At 37.5% G+C, this 22,788-nt stretch overlaps 3 protein-coding genes across 3 annotated transcripts; all 3 read left to right on the forward strand.

Moving 5' to 3' along the window:
- Positions 1–3,742: 3,742 nt before the first annotated feature.
- LOC118479508 (putative cysteine-rich receptor-like protein kinase 9) lies at positions 3,743–6,948 on the forward strand. Its single transcript, XM_035974058.1, has 3 exons — positions 3,743–4,577; positions 6,458–6,534; positions 6,616–6,948. Exons 1-3 carry the CDS (start codon positions 3,755–3,757, stop codon positions 6,946–6,948), a joined length of 1,233 nt encoding a protein of 410 aa, XP_035829951.1. The 5' UTR covers positions 3,743–3,754.
- A 741-nt stretch (positions 6,949–7,689) lies between these two features.
- Positions 7,690–11,688, forward strand: LOC110944472 (cysteine-rich receptor-like protein kinase 8). Its single transcript, XM_035974422.1, has 5 exons — positions 7,690–7,974; positions 8,069–8,279; positions 9,925–10,162; positions 10,275–10,425; positions 11,347–11,688. The coding sequence occupies exons 1-5, from the start codon at positions 7,858–7,860 to the stop codon at positions 11,668–11,670; spliced, it is 1,041 nt and encodes a 346-aa protein (XP_035830315.1). The 5' UTR covers positions 7,690–7,857; the 3' UTR covers positions 11,671–11,688.
- A 6,545-nt stretch (positions 11,689–18,233) lies between these two features.
- On the forward strand, positions 18,234–20,218 carry LOC110864906 (oxygen-evolving enhancer protein 2, chloroplastic). The gene is made up of 4 exons (XM_022114072.2): positions 18,234–18,603; positions 18,760–18,989; positions 19,564–19,614; positions 19,805–20,218. Exons 1-4 carry the CDS (start codon positions 18,354–18,356, stop codon positions 20,063–20,065), a joined length of 792 nt encoding a protein of 263 aa, XP_021969764.1. The 5' UTR covers positions 18,234–18,353; the 3' UTR covers positions 20,066–20,218.
- Positions 20,219–22,788: the final 2,570 nt, after the last annotated feature.

The raw sequence follows: 22,788 nt of genomic DNA on the forward strand, positions 1-22,788 counted from the left end.
TGTCTTGACCCGATTACCGGTAAAGTTCATCTATCTCGCCACGTTCTGTTTGATGAACTTACTTTCCCATTTAATCATCCGATCTCGTCCTCCTCATACTTCTTCTTGGATGACGATCCGAGCCCCTCCATCTTTTATCCAGCCCACATCCCTTCTGCTCCACCACAACCGGCCCAAACCCCACACCTGGCCCAACCACACTCGCAAACACCACCGGCCCAAACCCCACACCTGGTCCATCCCCACTCGCAAACACCACCGGCCCAACCACCCTTACAGCCAACCCCTACTTCAACACCCCACCCGACTTCACCAGCCCAACCGACCCAACACCCTAACATACAACTGGCCCAACACCATCCCACCTCTACCACCCAACTGCCAATCCATCCATCCGCAAACCCACCACCCTCACCTGTTGCACCTATACCTCCCACAACCAATCAGCATTCGATGACTACTCGTGCCAAAGCAGGTATTTCTAAACCTCAAAACCGTCTTAATCTCCTCACTACCACCTCCTCTACTATCTCTCCCATACCTTCCTCATACGCTAAAGTTTTATCGGATCCTAATTGGCTCGAAGCTATGAAAACATAATATAGTGCTTTAGAGAATAATGGTACATGGGAACTTGTGCCGCGTCCCACGGATAACCCGGTTATACGTTGTATGTGGCTCTTTCGTCATAAGGTTAAGTCCGACGGTTCTTTGGAGCGTTATAAAGCACGGTTAGTAGTAAATGGGAAGTCTCAAACAGTTGGTATTGATTGTGAAGACACGTTTAGTCTGGTTGTTAAACCAACCACTACACGTACAGTATTATCTCTTGCGGTTTTACGTTCTTGGCCTATTCATCAGCTTGATGTCAAGAACGCTTTCTTACACGGTGATCTCAAAGAAACGTATATGCATCAGCCTCCATGTTTTGTCAACAAGGCTTGTCCTGATTATGTGTGTCGACTCAAGAAGTCCTTATATGGACTGAAACAGGCACCGCGGGCTTGGTACCACAAATTTGCCTCATTCATTATGTCACAGGGATTTCGAAGTAGCACATGTGATACGTCACTTTTCATTTACAAACAAGGAAACCATATGGCATATCTTTTATTATATGTGGATGACATTATCTTGACTGCGTCTGAACCAGGTTTGTTAGCTCGCATTATTGGTTCCTTGTCTTCCGTCTTTGCCATGACGGACCTTGGTCAGTTGCATATTTTTTGGGCATCACGGCTACACGTGACGATAACGGTCTCTTTCTGTCTCAAGCTCAATACACTAGGGAGATTTTACAACGAGCTTCTATGGCAAACTGCAAGCCGTGCACTACGCCAGTGGACACGTCCACTAAACTTAGCGGCACTACCGGTACGTTGTTACCAGATGGAACGTTATACCGTCAACTCGCGGGGGCCCTTCAGTATCTTACCTTCACCCGACCAGATATTACGTATGCCGTTCAACAAGTCTGACTATTTATGCACGCACCTCGTGAACCCCATTTCGCTTTCATGAAGCGCATTTTTCGCTACCTACAGGGCACTCTCGACTATGGTCTACGGATCTCGGCTTCAAAGTCCTTAGCATTGACCGCATACTCCGATGCTGATTGGGGCGGATGCCCCGACACTCGACGTTCCACATCTGGATATTGTGTTTTTTTGGGAGACAATCTCGTCTCTTGGTCGTCCAAGCGTCAACACACTATCTCCCGCTCCAGTGCTGAAGCTGAATATCGCGGCGTTGCTAATGCAGTTGCTGAAGCAAGTTGGTTACGTAATCTGCTTCTCGAATTGTATGTTCCTTTGCGTACTGCTACTATAGTCTACTGTGACAATGTTTCGGCTGTCTACTTGTCTGAGAACCCAGTGCAACATCAACGCACGAAGCATGTTGAGATGGATATTCACTTTGTGCGTGAAAAGGTTCAAATTGGTCATGTTCGAGTTCTTCATGTACCGGCCTCCAGTCAATATGCCGACATTTTTACCAAAGGACTTCCTCGACAACTTTTTCAAAGCTTCAGATCCAATTTGAGCGTCCTTTCTAATACCGCTCGAACTGCGGGGGACTATTAGCGAGATATATTGTGTATTTTGTATGATTGTATTTGCTTTAGGAGATATACTGTTTCCTTATTTTTGGCTTGTACATCCCTATATAACGGGTCCTTTGTTTCATGAATAATACACAGAGATTTACCCTAATATCATAAGCGTTTACTTGGACCTCGCATATAATTATGTTTTGTATGTTCAAGTATGTTCCAATTAAGTTTAGTTTTAAGTTTCGTTCAGTTTAGTTATATTCAGTTTCGTTTATGTTGGCCATGCTACGAATGATATAACCAGTTACATTATATTACTCATTCATTTGTTCCATAAAGATAGATACTTGGTGTCGACTAAGCTAAGAGGTCAGTCATCGGTTCACAATACATGTAATTAATGCTACATTGAGGGAAAATGAAGAGTTCACAATTCTTGAAATAACCGGACGGAGTTGAACTGCCTTGAAAATTCATATAAGTTGATAGATTGTTTACTTATGTTGAGCTTTATTTATTTGTATTGTTTGGACTTGATTCTGAAGTAACAATGTAACATGTCATGCCATTTTGAGTTACGGTGTTACTTGTAATTGTTTGATTATGTAATGTAATGAGCTAGAACAATAATAAAACCTACTAAGATAATTATAAACTTAAATGAACATTATCTACTAATTATTATTCTTAGATCTCCTCCAACCACCCCTACCTACGAGATCACGACCAATCCTCCCTTATCCAAAAGTGTTGCTTTATCATTCAATAGCTAGTTTCAATCCTCTGTAGAAAGTTCCTGTTGACAACCTAGTTACCATTAAGGCTCAATAACCACTGAAGTCCTTTTCCACTGTCAGATCAAACTATCACTGATTAGTACACTATATTTTTCTAAGGATAATGTGATATATAACAATAACCATAAAATTCAGTTATAAATAAAAAATCATAAACCAAACAGCCGAGTTTCCAATTGGTTAGGTTGTTTTGGTTCATTTTTTCCTTTACTTCGGTTATGTTTCAATTATTCGATGTCTGTGTCATGTCGGACCATAGTCACGGAATTCGCCCAACTTTCGTTTTGGTACGTTTCGTATGGTACGGAATACGAATACGACTTCATACGCTTCCAAATCGCGAATTCTAGGTTTCAATTCAGCGAATTCTAGGCTTTAATTCAACCGTGGTGATGATCAAGGACACGTCTAGATTAGGATTTTAAAACTTATGTTTTCTATTTTGGTAATATGAATATTGTATTTTGATCATTTGAATTTATGAATTTAGTAATTGTTGTTTTAATTTGTATATACCGAACCGGACAGAATGGTACACCTTACCGGATCGTACCAAAATGAACTTACCCCCCCCCCCCCCAAACCGAATTCGTCCCAACTAGCGAATCGCGAACTCGAACCGCATACCCAAACCGGAGCGAACCTCGTCATGTCAAACCCATCCATCCTCCCCCTCTATTTCAAGTCAGGTGTTGGTTTCTTTCACCTTACAACGTTGGAGATATTCAGTATCCATAAGGTGATTACATTTGGCAATACTACAATAGGTTTTGTTAGATTTAATATTTAAAGTACCACATGCACCACTTGTTTTAATTTACTGCTTATATTTTCATATAAGCCTATTCCTCCCACCCTTATTGTCAAATTCATAACCATATCTCCCAAGACCTCCCAACAAAACATGTTCATAACTGCCAGACAACTCTTCTTACGGATCTTTCTTTGTTTTATATGTATAACCAATACCGTCACCTTAGCTCAACCCGATTTTATTTTCTATTTTTGTGCAAACAACGATAATTACACCATAAACAGTACGTTTGAAAGAAACCTCGACACCACTTTCTCCACTCTCCCCACCACCAACTCTGGCTTGGGTTTCTTCAACCACTCTACCCTGGAAGGGAACGATATGGTCTACTCCGCAGCCATTTGTCGAGGCGACATAGAGCCAGATTTGTGCCTGAGCTGTCTAAATGACTCGATGGTTAAGTTGCGAGAACTCTGTCCTAACCAAAAGGAAGCAGTAGGATACTATGAGATGTGTTGGTTAAAATACTCCACAAAGTCTGTTTTGGGGAACATTTATCATATTGATGGTTATAGAGTTTTGGTTAACACAATAACCTCAGCTCAAAGGGATCGGTTTGTTGAGGATCTCTCGTCGTTGATGAATAAGCTGAAAGCTGATGCGGCTGCTGGTGACTCGTTACTGAAGTTTGCTGCAGGGAACACGACTGGGCCCGATTTTGTAACGATTTATGGGCTTGTGCAGTGTACTCCAGACTTATCGAAGATGCAGTGCATAGATTGCTTGGAAAATGCATACAGTTACTATGCGACGGTTTTTAACCAAAGTGGGAAGATTGGAGGGACAGTCTTTCAACCTATGTGCAGATATAGTTATGGTCTTAGTCGGTTTTTTAACGAGGGCATCCCTTCACCGCCAGTTTCATCGTCATCACCGTCGCTACCACCAGTTTCATCATCACCATCACTACAAGGTACAAAATGTAATTCAGTTTATCTAAGTTTAAGTATCTATACTATGTTGTGAATGAGCTCATTGGGGGCAAAAAGATAGTTTTACATGATTTTAAGATAGTTAAGAGAGTTTAGCGTCTTAGAATGAGGGTGAAATTGAAATCATAATCTCTTCACATCCTATAAGTATTAGGGTTTATTATGTAATTAATTAATAGTTAGTTTTTATTAGAATTAGATTAGTGATAGAAGTGCGGGGACTAGATGCGACAAAACGAAAGATAGTAACCTACATGTTTTTGGATCGACACATCCAAAGGGGCGTACCCTTCTCTGATCGAGGACAGGAAACAAAAACACAGGGACGCAACCTTTCAAATCGATTAAGAGCCACAAGATCAAAAGACGCAACTGTTCGCGAAGAGACACGTCTATTGGATTCGCACCTCTTCAATTAGTATAAATGGGGTTAGGATTTCTATTGTAAAAACATTCTCATTCATTCACTTGTACATACATTCAAGATTTGTATTCATTCAATCAAGGTTAGTTTGTGTTTATTTCATTCGTTGTTATATTCATTGTTCGTTAAGAAGATTCTGGGCAACAGTGGTATCAGAGCCTAGGGCTCAAATTCGTTTTGGAAAACAATCATCAGGCGGGTGGTTGAATTCCCCTAACAATTCTAATCACGCAGGAGGCGTCGATTAGGTTGTTTTTTTGTTAAGTTTTAACATCAATCGCATCAAGCGGGTACGATTGTTGTTCGTTCGTTAATCGTTCATCAGGAGGGTGTTCGATTTTTTATCTGATCATCACTGAGGGTGTTCAGATTCTGAGTTTTTTTGTTTAATTCAAATCACGGCAAGAGGCTACGATTCGAGTTAAGAAGACGGAAACAAATCTGAGAAGTTTGTATTCCGGTTTGAAGAAGCAATCGCAAATCTGAGAAGTTTGGGTTGTTTGAAATTTGCAAAAGACACAAAATCTGAGAAGTTTTGTGATATCAAAGCATCAAGAGGGTGTTCGGTTGAGAAGGTTAGTGGCAAATCAAGCGGGTTTGGGGCTGATTTTTTGGTTTGTGTTTAGAGAGTCGCGAATCAAGAAGGAAGAAAAAAAACGCAGCCAAGAGGGTTGTTAAGAAAAGTCAGAAAACCGTGCGGTGAATCACGATAAGAGAAGTCGGTCGGTTCGCAAATTCCAGGTTCTACGTTCTATTTTTTCTGGAATTTATATAAGGTTTAGAAATTGGTTTGATTCCACGTTAGAAAGTTAGTGTGAATTTTTTTGGAATCATAGACTTCGGTTTTAGGAGAAAACAAAAGTTTTGAAAGTGAAAATTGTTGGAAAAGAAATTATGGCGGATTCAGGAGGAGCCTCTCCGTCAAACGCGGTAGTGATTAAAGATGGTAGTTCGTTCTCCTAGTTTCAGTGTCCTATCTTAAAGTCTACAAACTATACGGTATGGGCAATCCGTATAAAAACCATTTTGAGGGCAAACGGATTATGGGAAATGATAGAACCAAAAGAAAATACGCAAGCGGATGAAAAGAAGGATATGATGGCGACCGCTTATTTATTTCAAGCACTACCGGAAGATACGATAATACAAGTTGCAAGAGTGCAAAAGAAATTTGGGATGCATTAAAGACTAGGCACGTCGGTGCAGATCGAGTGCAAAAGGCACGTCTTCAAACGCTCAAAACAGAGTTTGAGATGTTAAAGATGAAGGAGGAAGACACTATCGATTCGTTCACTGCAAGACTAAATAGTATTGTCACGAGGGCAAGTGGTCTTGGATCAACTTTTGATCAACCAACTTTAGTACGGAAACTTCTGAGTTCTGTACCAAAAAGGTTCGTTTAAATTGTTGCAACCATTGAACAATTCGCTGATTTAGAAACAACGACGCTAGACGAGACAATTGGAAGGTTGAAAGCCTATGAAGAAAGGACCGGTTTGGTGGATGAAAACCCGGTATATAATCAAGAGAAACTCATGTATACGTGACGCGACAAGAACTATGGTCGTGGAAGGCGTTTTGGGAAGAATGGACAGGGAAGGTTCAACTCATCGCAAGACAAATGGCGTGATGGAAAGTTCAAACAAGAAAAAGATGATGAAGATTCATCACATGATGCTTATAAGAGTAGAAGCAACGAAAGAAAGTTTGGGAAGGATTTAAGCAAGATAAAATGCTACAATTGCCAAAAGTTTGGTCATTATGCCTCAGATTGTCCTGAGTCAAACCAAAGAGAAGAAGAAACAAATCTGGTACAGGAAGACGAGGAACCAACTCTCCTAATGGCAATCAAAGAAGACTGCAATGATCTACTTCAACAAGCACACGATGGCAAGCAAGATATGGAAAAAGATCAAGGTGCAACTTAAGGATGTTCGAGATTAGGGGGTGAATGAAATCATAATCTCTTCACATCCTATAAGTATTAGGGTTTATTATGTAATTAATTAATAGTTAGTTTTTATTAGAATTAGATTAGTGATAGAAGTGCGGGGACTAGATGCGACAAAACGAAAGATAGTAACCTACATGTTTTTGGATCGACACATCCAAAGGGGCGTACCCTTCTCTGATCGAGGACAGGAAACAAAAACACAGGGACGCAACCTTTCAAATCGATTAAGAGCCACAAGATCAAAAGACGCAACTGTTCGCGAAGAGACACGTCTATTGGATTTGCACCTCTTCAATTAGTATAAATAGGGTTAGGATTTCTATTGTAAAAACATTCTCATTCATTCACTTGTACATACATTCAAGATTTGTATTCATTCAATCAAGGTTAGTTTGTTTTTATTTCATTCGTTGTTATATTCATTGTTCGTTAAGAAGATTCTGGGCAACAGAAATTACCCTAAAGGGGACGGAGGGGAGGCGTGAAGGTGAGTTGACAGGTTTGATAGACGTCGGTGGTAGGTAACGCTTTAGGTGTTTCTCCGCTACACACAACCTTAGACAAGCATGATTTTTTAGGAGGCTTTGCACACTTCTTATTTTAAAGAGCCTTTGTATTTGATCCTAATCCATACACTAATACTTGTCCCTATTTGCAGGTAAAAGCTCAAACGTGACACGGACTAGGAAAATAGTAATCGTTGTTGTAACAGTTAGCCTCATCATAATCATTGCTTTCATGTGTATCTTCTTAAGATTAATGAGCAGGAAGAAGAAGCAAATGACATCCACAAATATTAAAAGTAATAAAAGATTGATCCTTGGCTTGCATTATTAACTTTTGTTTTTAACTCTCTCTCTCTATCTCTCTACTAGCTGAAAACATGGAGATTGACAACATTGAATCTTTAAAATACAACTTTAGTACTTTGAGAGGAGCTACAAATAACTTTTCGGAAGACAATAAGCTCGGACAAGGTGGATTTGGAGCGGTTTACAAGGTATAGACAAATTGATATTGCTAGTTATGTGCCAAAAGATAACATTAATATCACATAGTCACTTATACTTGTTATGTATCATATATGGTTATAGGGTAAGTTTGGAGATGGGTGTGAAATAGCAGTTAAGAGGTTGTCTACGGATTCCAGGCAAGGTGACATTGAATTCAAGAATGAGGTTTTGCTGGTCGCAAAACTTCAACATCGTAATTTGGTTAGACTTCTTGGTTTTAGCTTAGAAGGGAGCGAACGACTTCTCATTTATGAGTTCTTGCACAATGAAAGTCTTGATAAATTTATATTTGGTAAGTTCCTTAAAAATACCACCACCACATGTGATATCCCAAAATAAGATAACTAGATATAGATGCAAGATTTATTGTTTACATAGGGTACACATTTTTTAAGATAGATCTTAGAGTAACTTACAAAAAATGTCTTTTATGTTTATACCAACTTTCAAAGTGTGTCTTTTAGCTTCAAAGATTACAGAAAATGTACTTTATGTTTGACCTAAACCATGTTAATTTTTATCGTTAAACTAGGTCACTTCATGTGGGGCATAATTGTTCTTTTCCATTCTTTTTTTAACGGCAAATGTTATCCGCTACACACAACCTTAGGCAAGTGCCTTTATCAAGTGGGCTAGCCTTACATTGGCTTGGCTGTTCTTTTCAATTCCCCCTTGATTTCCCCTACAAATCACCTCCCCCACCACCACCACCCTCCACCACTGTTAATAGCCACCACCACCACCGCCACCACAACTTACCACCACAAACCTCATTCCCTTCCAAATCACCGGAACCACCGATCCTACCCTTCCAACACCTCTTTGAAACCCTAACTACCCACTGTCTGCAACCTTTCACATCCCCTACCTTTCTCGTCGTTATAACCACCACATCACCTTAAAACCCTATAACCTAAGCGAACCACCACTTATAACCATCGCTGCCATATAAACTGAATCCATTTGGCTCCCCTCCTTCGTTGGACCTAGGCCATGTTTGGCTTAGCTTTTCAAAACAACTTATGACTTTTTGGAAAAGTTAATAAGTCACAATGAAGTGACATATTGACTTTTCCTCTCACATAATAATCTCATGCCAAACACCTTTTAACTTTTCAAAAAGTCAATAAGCTAATAAGTCACTAAAATAAGTAATCCCAAACACCCCCCTAAGTAATCCCAAACACCCCCCTAAACCCACCGATTGACGCCCTAATCAATTTCTAAGAAACTCCAAAATAGAAACCCTAGTTTGATTTGACATCATCAGGACAGACACAGAAGAGGACGCTGTAAATCTTCCCTTTACACTATTTTTTCCGGTTTCTTCGTGTGGGTAATGGTCTCTATGTGAGGAAAGTATAGGTTAGAGGATTTGGTGTTGCGGTGGTGGTGGTAAAAGGATTTTTAGGGGGTTTAGGTTGTGTGGGTGGATGTTGCGGTGGCAGGTTGTGGTGGTGGTGGCCAGTGGTCCATGGTGGAGGTTGAAAGAGATTACTAGTGTTGTTTGATTAATGGTCGTAAAAGAGAGATAGTGTGTGTTGTTTCATATAGAGATGGTGTTACATATATTAAGTTTTTAAATTTATTATTTTCATATTTATTTAAATAAGAAAAAATACCTTCATGTGGGGTCCATGTTATCAGATTTAACGTTAAAAATAAACAAGGTTTGAGTTAAAGGACGAACGTATAAAGGTTTTCAAACATAAAGTACATTTTCTGTAATTTTAGAAGGTAGTCGACAAACTTTGAAAACTGGTATAAACATAAAGGATGTATTCTATAATTTACTCTAAATCTTATTATTACATCACAAGTAACTAATGTCAAAAAAGGGACTAAAGTTAGTGATACTCTTCGCGAAACAAACGATTGTATTTTTTTATTTTTTTTAATTGACTATCGACATGAATACTTCTTGATGGTGGTTGTAGATCCAATTAAACGCACACTTCTCAATTGGCAAAAGCGATTCACCATCATCAAAGGCATAGCAAAGGGACTTTTATACCTTCATGAAGACTCCCGCCTAAGGATAATTCATCGTGATATGAAAGCTAGTAATGTTTTATTAGATGTAGAAATGAACCCTAAAATTGCAGATTTTGGCATGGCGAGATTGTTTAATCCCGAGGAAACTCAAGGCAATACAAGTCGAATTGTCGGAACCTAGTAAGCATATATAGTTCCTTCAATAAAATTTAAAATGTAACTTTATTTGAATTCTTTTATTATATAGCACATGTTTCTTACATTTTGTTCGTTCTATATGTTTTCCCTACAGTGGCTATATGGCACCAGAATATGCAAGGTATGGTCATTTCTCAGTAAAATCAGATGTGTATAGTTTTGGAGTGTTAGTATTGGAGATGACAACAGGTCAAAAGAACCAATGTTTTCGTAACGGAGAGAACATAGAACACCTTCTTAGCTTTGTAAGTATTGACCCTACTACTATAAACTCTAAAATGTTGGTATGCACCAATTTAATCCTACTATTTTGGGGGTGTAACTAAAATTCCTATATGCATCAACTTAATCATATTGATTTGGTAATTTGTCGATAGACGGCCATCGGTAATACCCACACGTCTTAGTTGCGAATCCGGATTACATAATTGTCGATAATCCATCGCAAAAACTCCCATCGGTGATCTCTCAATAAATCATGTTGGTAATTTGTCTTCAACGCATTACCCATATCACGTTTTCTGGCAGAGCATCATCGACGGGTTATCAACCGATGGAATTTTAAAAGATATGTCTATCTATTGAAATTTGAAAGATACATAGTGTTAGTACCTAAACTATTTTCATGATTCATTTAGGTCATGCGTAATGGGGCATTATAGGGGCTTGATAATGCCCTCAACACCGCCTCCTTAGGTGTTGTAGGGGCATGAAGAGGGAGGGACATTTCTAGTATAATGTCCAATTGAGAGAAAACAAACAGAAAGTAATGATTGAAAGGGCATTATTGGACGTTAACCATTACACAATTTTTAAAGGGGCATTGTGAGGCTGATATGGCGGAAAATGCACCTTAGGGGGCATTAACCATTACAGATGGTCTAAATTTGATGTTCAAAACATGTGGTTTATTTCCATGATTTCAGGACATGACAAATACATTTTAATGACTTAATTAACTTATCGGTAAAATTAACCAAATAGAAGCCTGCCTGAGGACTTACCTACTAAAAGAAAGTTAAGTATTTGTAAATAAAACTTCAATGACTTAATCAAATCAACAATAGTTCATTTGTTCGGGAACTAAAAGCACTTATGTTTGATGAAATATTGAAAATTGGTTTGTTTAATTGTATGAAGAAACTAAAAGTGAAAATCTCTTTTAGGCATGGAAAAGTTGGCGGAATAATACAACAACAAACATGATAGATCCCATACTGAAGATGGGAACTGACTCATTGAGCAACATCACTAGATGTATTCACATTGGGTTATTATGTGTTCAAGAAAATGTCAGTGATAGACCAACCATGTCACTGGTTGTTCTTATGTTTAATAGCCCTTCTCTCTCGCTTCCAGTACCATCTAAGCCTGCGTTTTTTAGCTTTGATCCTGAATATAGTTCATCAACCAAAAGTATTCGTTCGAAACAAAGATCATCCCATAGTTCTTTAAACGATGTTTCAATATCAGAAATAGTTCCAAGATAAGTGTGCCTGGTTAATGTGGCGGAAGGATACTCAATTAATTTGTTTGATTCTTGTTTTTTTTTATTAAAACACAAAATTGTGATTGTGTGGTTTTTTAATAAATGTGTGTGATTAGTTGTAACAGATTGTGTGATATATCAACCTCAATGATTATTGGTAACAGGTTGTATATAATACTTTATTATTTATTTATGTATGCAAAGTGTATTACTTTACGGGGAAAGGATATATAAGAAACTCTTTTAATTGAGAAAACCTAGAAAACTCAACCTCCGGACATTTTTTGTTTCTGAAAAAAAAAACACACACACACATGTAATATACATGTTTTTAAGGGTCTTGAGCAAAAAAAAAAAAATCAAAAAATGCCGACCAGATTTAAGAAAAAAAAAATAAACAAGTTTTTGTGTAACATATGTTATAATGATGTGTAATTTGTAACATATGTTACAGTCGCGTTGTGCAAAACTTGTTTATTTTTTTTTTAAATATTCGCTCGGCGCTTCTTTGTTTTTTTGTTCAAAACTCTTAAAACTTGTTTATTTTTTTTTAAATATTCGCTCGCGTTGCGCAAAACTGTTTTTTTCTTAATACATTCGGTCGTTAACTTAAAAAAAATTGTTGTGTGCTTATTTTTATGTACATGTTGGTATAAAAATGTGTTGTCTACATTTCGATGAAAAAAATTGTTTGAAAACAAGTTCGGATCAAATATAATACGTTTTTGTGCTTACTTTTTATGTATGTTTCGATGTCAGTTTTGCTCGGAAACTATTCAGGTCAAATATAATACGTCTTGATTTGACAATATAAATTCAAGTTGGTCCACGTTTCCAAGTAAATTTTGTTTTCAATTATAATACGTTTTCGAGTATACTTTCTATGTACGTGTCGGCGTAAGTTTTGTATAAAAACAATCGGTCACATATAATACATTTTGATTCGTCTATTAAATTCGACTTGATCTATGTTTTAACGTAAAGGGTTGCTAATAAGCTATATATAATCACGCCGCATAGCCGATATAATATTCAAGTTTCTCTACATTTCGACACAAAGTTCATATATTTTTCCGATAAGTTCGAGTTTGTCTACGTTTCGACGTTAACTTGGTGTATACTTCCGTGCTTTATTTTGTACATTTCCTACGTATGATTCAAGTCGCATATTCGTTTTGACTTGACGGTATTCGAGTTAGTCGGGTCGCATATAATATCCTATGATTGTATGGTATAAATTCAATTTACTTTACGTTTTGATCCAATCGCGATGCTTATATAGGTTAAACTGAGTTCAATCATATACGTAACCCTTGGACTAATTCATTTGACGTTTGCGAAGTACCCGCGCCACAACGCGCGCGGGTCGTATTACCAGTATACATAATAAAGTTCAAACGAATAGTAGTATGCTCCTACCGGTCCACGTAGCATCATATTGCTTGTTGTGTTTTTTTGTTTGTTGATTGCCTTCAAACAGGGGGAGAGATATTACTTGGATGTAGGTCGAGTGATGGCTCTGGAAACAATGGCGGGCAACATCACCAAGTTAGTTGTCGGCGAGAGAGATAGAGGGAGAGTTAGTCGTCAGAAAGGCGAGCATGTGGAAAATGGAGATTAAATCCCTCTTATTATATCTTAAAAAATAAATATAATGACTTGTGGAAAAGGGCCCCTGTTTTTCTTTTCGCCTAGGGCCTCTAAAATGATTGAGCCGGCTTTAAGTGGTATCGTTTTGAATTTTGAAGGTTTTCGATCGGTGTAAAACACGTGTTTACATCCTTTTAGACATGTCACAACTTTATTCTTTGGATTTTCTCTTGCGGTTTTATATATCGTCCATATACTATATACTGTAACAAATCAATCCTATACTGACCAAGTTCTTGTCAAAATGCGTGGAAGAATGCCGTAAAAGCTTCCCACCCTTTAACAAAGGTGCACAAATTGGTTATTTTGAGAAACCGGCTCGGTTAACCGAACCGGCGATTAGTTTAAAAAAAACTGGTTACTACTTTACCCGGTTTTTTAAAAACTAGTTTTTTCTCCTTTTTTTCAGTTTAACCGGTTTTGTTAATTACCCTTTTTTTCGTTTTTTCGGTTTTTTGTTAACCAGTTATAAACCAGTTCCTTTTAAAAAAGGGAAAATTACGAAATTGGCCAAGAATATGTTTGACTTACCAAATTAGCCAATTGATGCCTCCTTGGAGCAGGGCATCCCATTTTTCGAGAGTTGTTATGCGTCTGCAGGTCACAAGGAAGCGTCAGGGAATAGGCAAGCGACACGTGTGCTAATGATTGGGTCTGAAAAGTTATATTGCTTCGAAGGCGTCTACCAGACGCATCCACATTAGCTTGCGTCTGGCTTAGTGTGATGCGTCTGGCTAGGTACAAATTTTTATGCGTCACGCTGCTGCTTCTAATGCGTCTATGAGACGCTTCCATATGTCAGCTTTTAGATGCCCCTCACAGCTGCTTCTTAAGCGTCTAGAAGACGCTTCCATTCTGTCAGCTTTTTGATGCCCCTAGAAGCTGCTTCGTATGCGTCTAAGGACGCCTCCATTTGTCAGCTTTTGGATGCCCCTCTGTCAGCTTTTTCAAAGCTACCTCGTATGCGTCTATGGACGCTTCCTCTGTCAGCTTTTTTATAGCTGCTTTGTATGCGTCTACAAGACGCTTCGGTTGTCAGCTTTCTCGTTGATTTATGCATCTCTAGACGCCTCAAGTTATGCGGCTATGACGCAACACATGTCAAACGGGACGCTTGTAATGCGTCGGTAATCAGAAAAGTACTTTTTTGACTCTTTAGAACTGACAGACGCATTGGAGGAGTCTCGTTGGACGCTTTAGACAAAAAAAATTAGTTTTCGTTTTTATTAATTTGATATATTACACGTTTCTATTTTTAGATTAGTCTAGGTAGCAAGCAGTATACTCTTTACAGTTTAGATAATTTCATCTCCAAAATTTTTACAACAAATATCTATTTATTTTATATTTTTTTCTCTATTGATATGGCAATCAGATTTGTTGTTTACTCTGGAGGCAAGTGGGAAGTCGTTGATGGGAGGCTAGAGTACGTGGTCCAACCAGATTCTGTTAGACGTGGTTTTGAAACTTCTACTATAAGTTCTTATAAAACAGTTTTAAAAAATCTTAGTGAGTCAACAGGTCTTCAAAACATCACACATGTATCTTACAAAATGTCAAGTTTTAGCGATCCCATTGATATAATTGATGATTCCGATCTTACTTTTTTTTTTCAATAATGCGGAAGGAAACTCTCATGAGTTATTTAAATTATATGTGGTGCAAGAACTTGGTGTTGGTTCATCTGCGGGTTCTACCAATTTTTTTAAATGTCCCGATCTTAACGTAAATGTTTTTCCTGAAGATGAATTTAATGCATCATATAAATCTGGAGTTACTGATAATGTTAATTGTCCTCTTGAAAATAAAAGCCAGTTTTACATAGGTTATATTTTTCGTAACAAGCAGGAAATGAAAATAGAATTAGGAAAAATGTGTCTTTCCGAAGGTTTTTCGTATAAAGTAGACAGATCATCCAAAACTCGTTACGAAGTATCTTGTATTGATAAGAATTGCCATTGGAATTTCAAGGCAGTGAGTCGGGAATCTTGTGATGTGTTTTACGTTAAACATTTTAACCAAAAACATACATGTTCTAAGACGCAAACATATCCACATATGCGACAAGCAAACCCAATGGTGGTGGGTAGCTTACTAAAAGAACAATTCAAAGATTGTGGACGGATATACCGTTCGACCGAAATTGTAAAGGATTTTAGGATTAAAGAAAAAGTCAATTTATCATACATGGAAGCATGGCGTGGGAAATGTAACGCATTAGAACTTTTGCAATGTAGTTCGTCAAGTTCTTTTGCCGAACTTCCCATCTATTGTTATAACTTGGAGAAGGCTAATCCAGGAACAGTGACACACATACGCACTGATTCTGAAAGTCGTTTTGAAATGTTATTTGTAGCCATAGGTGCGGTGGTAAGTGAAAGACTATATTAAATAATAAATAAATAATAAATAAATAAAAATTTCAACAAAAATCTAGCATTATTCTATTGCTTTCAGATTCGGAGCTTTGTCCGTAATTTAAGACCGCTTGTCATCATAGATGCGGCACACTTGAAGGGGAAATTTAAGGGAACAATGTTTTTGGCTGTTGGCATGGACGGAAACAATCAGATTTTGCCTATTGGTTATGGCATTGGCAAATCTGAAGACGGTGAGTCGTGGACGTGGTTCCTTTCAAAACTGAAAGAATGCATCGGCGAGCATCCAGATTTGGTAATCATTTATGACCGGGCAGCTTCTATACAATTAGCCGTATGGGCAGCTTCTTCATGATCGTTTTACTTTGTAACGGAAATTTTAATTTACCTTCATGATCGTTTTACTTTGTGTTCTTTATTTAATAATTCCTTTATAAGTTAATTAATAATAAAAAATAACAAAATCACTAAATATAATTTAAATAATAATATAAAAATAACAAAATCACAAAATAAATATTTAATTGCTAAATTTTATAAAAATTTGTTTGTCATATCTCTTTTATAAAAAATCACCTAAAATATGAATTTCTTTAATAACATTTTAACATTTTTATATTAAAAAATTAGAAAATAGATGCATGTTTTTTATTTTTAAAAAAAAAAAATTCAGATTCATATATTTATGTGTATTCATAACATATTACTGAATTATATATAAATTATAAAATTTGTTTTTAATTAACCTAAAATTTGGACTACTTTTTGATAACATATTAACATACATTTTACCATTAACATACATTTTACCATTAATAACTATTTCTCTAATTTAAACGGTGGTCACTTTTCTTGAGCTCCCCACAATCCATGTAGTTTGACTGACTACCACCAACTCGCAAACAGAAAAACTGGATTTTTGCCATGGCACAATCGTAAGCAAAGCTTGCTTCTTCATTGGTGATACCGTCCCACTCATCATCAGTATTCAGAGGCAGTGGGTTGATTAAATTATGATTTAAACGGGGAGGTGGCGGTGCACGGTAGACTGGACGGGGTGTACAGGGAGTTGGTGGCGGTGTACAGTGGGGTGGTGGCGGTGCACGGCAGCCTGGTGGCGGTGTAGAGTAGGATGGTGGCGGTGCACGGCAGCCTAGTGGCGGTGCAAGGCAGCCTGGTGGAGGTGTACAGTGGGTTGGTGGAGGTGTACAGTGGGTTGGTGGCGGGTTGCAATCACCCAATGATTCAAATTCACAACCACCCATCTCTTCTAATTATTTCTTTAGTGGTATACTAGTTAGCAATTTTTAAATATATAGATGGAGATATGGATAGAAATGTCAAATAAAAATAAAAGAAATAACATACAACTTTTTATTTACTTTAAATACAACAATTAAACCTAATAGAAAAAACAAACCAAAATAAACCAAAAAAATATACAGACTACAAAAAATATTTTTAAGCGATAACACGAAGTGATCCAATTCCTCCACAAAAGCTCGGTCTCCAATTCCACCTTTGTTTTTGAATAATTTGGTGGCCTTGGAGGAGCGGTAGAGGACGTGGGCGGGGAAATTCGATAACACGAAGTGATCCAACGTTCCCGTTGTAGGTGAGTTCTTCGCATTTCTTCGTTAATCCACCTACAAAAAAATGGGAGGACAGATCACTTCCGTCACTCGGGGCAGGTCCCGTCACCCATAAACAGTAGCACTTCTAAAGCTCAGAAAAACGTCATCTTCAACACTGTTAAACAACTTCATTTTTATTTGGAGACTATCAAAAGGCGGATACATTGACATAAGCATTTTATAAAAACTGGTTTGGAGAGAGCATGTTCAAAATAACTGATTTTCATTACTATATATAGTAGAAAGGATTGAATTAACAAAATATATAAATGAATATGTAAAGTATAAAAAAAAGCACGAAAACCGATGCCCCCCACGCGCCTCCATGCGTCTTACAGCTCCTCCAAGGAGCCACTCATCGAGCCACAGCCAAGCCAGCCATTTGGCTCCGGATGCAGCTTAGCCGGATGCATCAGCCTACTTTTTGGCCGGGATGCGCTGGCGGCTGACGCATCAGACAACTTTTGCCACGTGTCAACTAAGCATTGGCGGACGCATTAAATGGGGGATGCCCTGCTCCAAGTAGGCATCAATTGACTAATTTGGTAAGTCAAACATATTCTTGGCCAATTTTATAATTTTCCCTTTAAAAAATCTATAACAGTTACAAACCTACGGCTAGAAAAACTACTAACCAATTACTCCTCAAACGTTAATTAACCCGATTACAGTTTCCATTAATATCTCGTTTCAAGATGCTGGGCCTGACCCACTTTACTAAACAGGTAAAATTTTATAACCCACCCGGAGAACCAAAGTAGTTTCAACTTTCTTTTGTAAAACACATTGCTCAAGTGTTCATGGAGCCCACGTTGCCAATCTGGCTGAAGTAGAAGATTATCTATGTCCAGTTGGCATCCAATAGAGCCATCAAACCCTTATCCAAATCTCTTCCTCATCCCATTCCAACCAATCCTTTCTCTTAATTTCTTCATCACCACCCTCACTCCCTCCTACTTCTGCAATCATTCTCAGTTTCTCACAACCATCAACTCTCTCAGTCTCCACCACAACAACCAACAATGGCTGCTGCCTCATGCTTCCACGCACTCTCAACCCCAGCCAGATCATCATCATCATCATTACAGTCATCTTCATCTCGCCTGCCCGCTCCGATCAAGCCCAACCAGCTCATCATCCGCTCACAGAAACGTGAAGAAACTGCAACCAATGACGCAGCCATCTCTCGCCGCTTGGCTCTTACTGTTCTGATCGGAGCAGCTGCTGTTGGCACCAAAGTGTCCCCAGCGGATGCTGCTTATGGTGAAGCAGGTAAGTGGTACCTTTATTATAAGACCAATCTGCTACTTACAATACCCAATCACGTAATTAATGAATTTTTTTAAGGCCGCTACTTACAATACCTTGTTACGTATTTAATATTTAATGGCGTGGATTGTAATGTGAAACGGGTTTGTATGAATTTAGCTAATGTGTTCGGGAAGCAGAAGTCGACTGAGTTTTCGCAATACACTGGTCCGGGATTCAAGCTGTCGGTTCCGGCAAAGTGGAACCCTAGCAAAGAGGTTGAGTACCCCGGTCAGGTGCTTAGATATGAAGACAACTTTGACACCACTAGCAATCTTGCAGTCATGGTTACACCTACCGATAAGAAAGCGATCACCGATTATGGTGCCCCTGAGGAGTTCCTCTCCAAGGTATAAACACACTTCTATGAGCATTCCATGTCTTCCATCAAATTCTATGAATGTGGTTTTTATATTATAAAAAAGTAGTTATATAAGTGGTTTTGCTGAATGGTTATATCTTAATATAAGGAGACACTAATCACCCTCAACAATATTTTAATATATTTTGAAAGTGTCTATGAGTCGAGAAGATAGAAAATGTGATGATAAAGGTATAGAAAAATATTATTTAATTGAAAGTAAAAAGAAAATGTAATTATTTTTAATGTAACTAAGAAAAAATTTGCGTGCCCTCACATAGTGATGGTCCTAGGGTAGTTTTTTTTTGCATGTGCCACTCGTTTAAGGTGACATGACTATCCATTATGTAAATAACACATAAAAACGAATATTAGATCCTTGATATTGTATAACACATACATCTCTAATAGTGGTGTGACGCATATAGACTTTTAAATTTTAATCTACCATATTTGCATAGTATCTTGTTATTATTGTTTCAAGATTGTTACAAATTGAGAAAAATGTATTTTACAATGATATTGGGATTGACTAAGCATTGCATAAACCTATCGTATTTCAGGTTGATTACTTGCTCGGAAAGCAAGCTTACTTTGGCAAAACCGCATCTGAGGTAACAGCTTCACCTCATTTTAAAACGGCTATTTTCATATTAAAATCGTATATACAAGGCATTAAATAGCACAAGTAATGTTTTAGAGGGTGTCAAAACGACGATATAAACATGTTTTCTAAATTTTACTTGTTTGACTTGCTAATAACAACGTTAAACACATTTTGTTGCAATATATTTATGTGTTTAGGGAGGATTTGAGCAAGATGCAGTTGCAACTGCAAACATATTGGAGGTTGCGACCCCGACTGTGGATGGCAAACAATACTACTTTTTGTCTGTGTTAACAAGGACCGCTGACGGAGACGAGGGGGGCAAACACCAGTTGATCAGTGCCACCGTTTCAGACGGAAAACTTTACATTTGCAAGGCACAAGCGGGTGACAAAAGATGGTTTAAAGGAGCAAGGAAATACGTCGAGGGCTCTACTTCTTCATTCAGTGTAGCTTAAGATCGTGCTTTGTAATTAGTAACTACCACGCCTAAGTGTATGGCGTTTCTTTTGTCGATCATCGGCTTATCGAGACGTTTGTATTTTTTTCAATCAAGTGGTTGTGGATAAATTGTCTAAACACTAATCAATATAATGAGCCTTTTGCATTTATTCCATATGTCTTCACAACACATCAAGGCCACTCGACTGACTGGCCATTAAAAACATTCATTAAAGCATGACAAGTGACACCATCAAAAAAATTATAGATCCACAAATGGTGATAAATGAATAGGATCGGCCATTAAAGCATGACCAGTGAACATGACCGATCCGATTGAGCACTTGTAAACCGTTTGTGTACGATTGGATGGTTTAGCGATCCATGGATGAACAGTAACCCAATTTAATGGGTTGCACCATGTTTTATTTTTTCTAATTTTTATCTTCTTTGAGTTTTTGTGGGTTTAATAGGTTAGACCGATGAATAACCAAGGGTATGTTTGGCAAAAGTAGCTGGTAGCTGGTGGCTGGAAGCTGGTAGCTGTAGCTGGTAGCTAGTAGCTGTAGCTTTTTAGATATATTTGGTGTTTGGTAGAGTAGCTGGAGCCAATGTTTTAAAAACCGGTAAATACCGGCCGGGTATACCGGTATTACCGTTTCCAAATGTAAATCCGGTACGAAACACCCCGGTAAATAAGTGAAACGGCATAAGGTTTGTACCGGCGGTAAAATCCGGTATACCGGTTTGAAACGTAATACCGTTACCGGCACAGGGTTATTATAGTTTGAGTTGATACTTATTTTCAATGAATATGCTACTTATCTTATGTAATTTTTATATATTATGATTATTGGTAACTAAAAGTTCTTATTTAATATTGTATGAAACGAAAATAGTTGATATATTCAACACTCAAATGACTTAAACATATTGTACACATTCATTTAAAAGAGGTTGTTGGAAAATTGAATGATTTTCGATTATCTTTTGGATTATTTTTTATTATGGATTTACTTTTGGATCATCTTTTAATACATAATCATTAATTTTTGGATTAACTTTTGAGTTGATGTTGTAACTTATGAAATTATAGAGTTAACTAGTCAACCCGGTTGAACCGCTTGGTACAACCTGGTTCAACCGGTTGAACCATTTTTCAGCCTAATCCGGTTTGATCTAAAAACCAGTTTTTAAAACGTTGGCTGGAGCAATTAATAAAATGTATAAAATGACCAAAATAGACATAACTAAAAATTTAGAAAGTTGGTGCATTAAAAAGTTCCTTATTTTTAGAGGTTAAATTAGTCAATTTTTCCCTAAAAGCTTGTAGCTTCTTCTAAACGCTACTACTAGTAGCTTTCAACCAAAAGCTTCAAGCTCCTAACCTAAAAGCTTAAAGCTACTTCAACCAAACAAGACTTTTTATTGAGTATGAGCTTTTCCTTAAAAGCTTAAAGCTTGAAGCTCCTAAAAGCTCTTAAAAGCTTCATGCCAAACTTACTTAGGATTTTTAAAGTTTGGCCATTAAACTTTTTGAAATTGCAAAGAAGTCCTTTGAGTGAGTTTGTATTTCGTACACATTTGGTCCTTAAGTTAGTTTGATTTAATTACCATATCTAATCAGATAATTTCATGTAATATTAGATGTTTTGCAAACCAATTAGAAGGTGCCATTTGGATCTAAGCATGTGATATGATGTGAATTGAAATTTGTTTGAACTTCACATGAGTTTTGAGATGAGTTGCCAGTTGCCGCATGAAGTTTGACTTTTGTACGTAGTTGGTCCTTGAGTGAGTTTGATTTAAAAATTACCATATCTAATCAGATAATTTCATGTGACATTTGGCGAACCAATCAAAAGTCGCCATGTGGATCTAAGCATGTGATGTGAATTGAAATTTCGAAGTTGCAACATGAAATTTGTATTTTTTACACATTTGGTCCTTGTGTGAGTTTAATTTAATTGTCATGTACAATCAGACAATTTCATGCAATAATCAGAAGTTGCCTTGTGGATCTATGCATGTGATGTGACTTGAAATTTCTTTGAACATCATGTGAGATTTGAGAATAAATTAATATATCCAATCAAATAATTTCATTTAATTGCGTTAAAGTCTCAGCTGCTGTAGTTGTACGAGCTTGGTATAAGATAATTGTTGTAGAAGTCTAAATCTAGATCATAGTCTTTATCGGTATAGTCCTAGTTTTAGAAAATCGTTCGTGTCTGAAACCAACCGGTTATATGAGATTTCTTATTGTGATTATTCTAAAATTCTTATTACTAGTATGCCGTTAGTAACCCTTATAGTGTCTTTTAAAAACCCCAAAAATCATTTATGTTTAATCCTGTTGTCAAAGAGTTCATTCAAACTTCCAAGTTTAATTCAAACCAACTCCATATCACATCTTTTGAACACTTCGTCACCCTCTCCCTCCCATCAGATCTTTCAAGGATGCCCTAACCTTCCATGGAAGAAAGGGTTATCAACATTTCCTCGTATCACCCTAGTTGATGCTAGATCTGCGGAGTACCGACGCGCATGCATCAGTGCTATTCAAACCACGTTAAATAGTAAACACGTGAACTTTCTTTGTCATAGAGCATTAAATCTTCTTTGGAAAGGTTTTAAAGTAAAAAAATATTGAATTGGTTTTATATATTTTTTTAGTTTCTTATTTAAGTCTTATACATATTTTCCTGAGAAAAGTGCAATTTACCTCTCTATGGTTTGA

The sequence above is a fragment of the Helianthus annuus genome, chromosome 6 (genome assembly GCF_002127325.2).
Source record: "Helianthus annuus cultivar XRQ/B chromosome 6, HanXRQr2.0-SUNRISE, whole genome shotgun sequence".
Classification (NCBI taxonomy): Eukaryota; Viridiplantae; Streptophyta; class Magnoliopsida; order Asterales; family Asteraceae; genus Helianthus; species Helianthus annuus.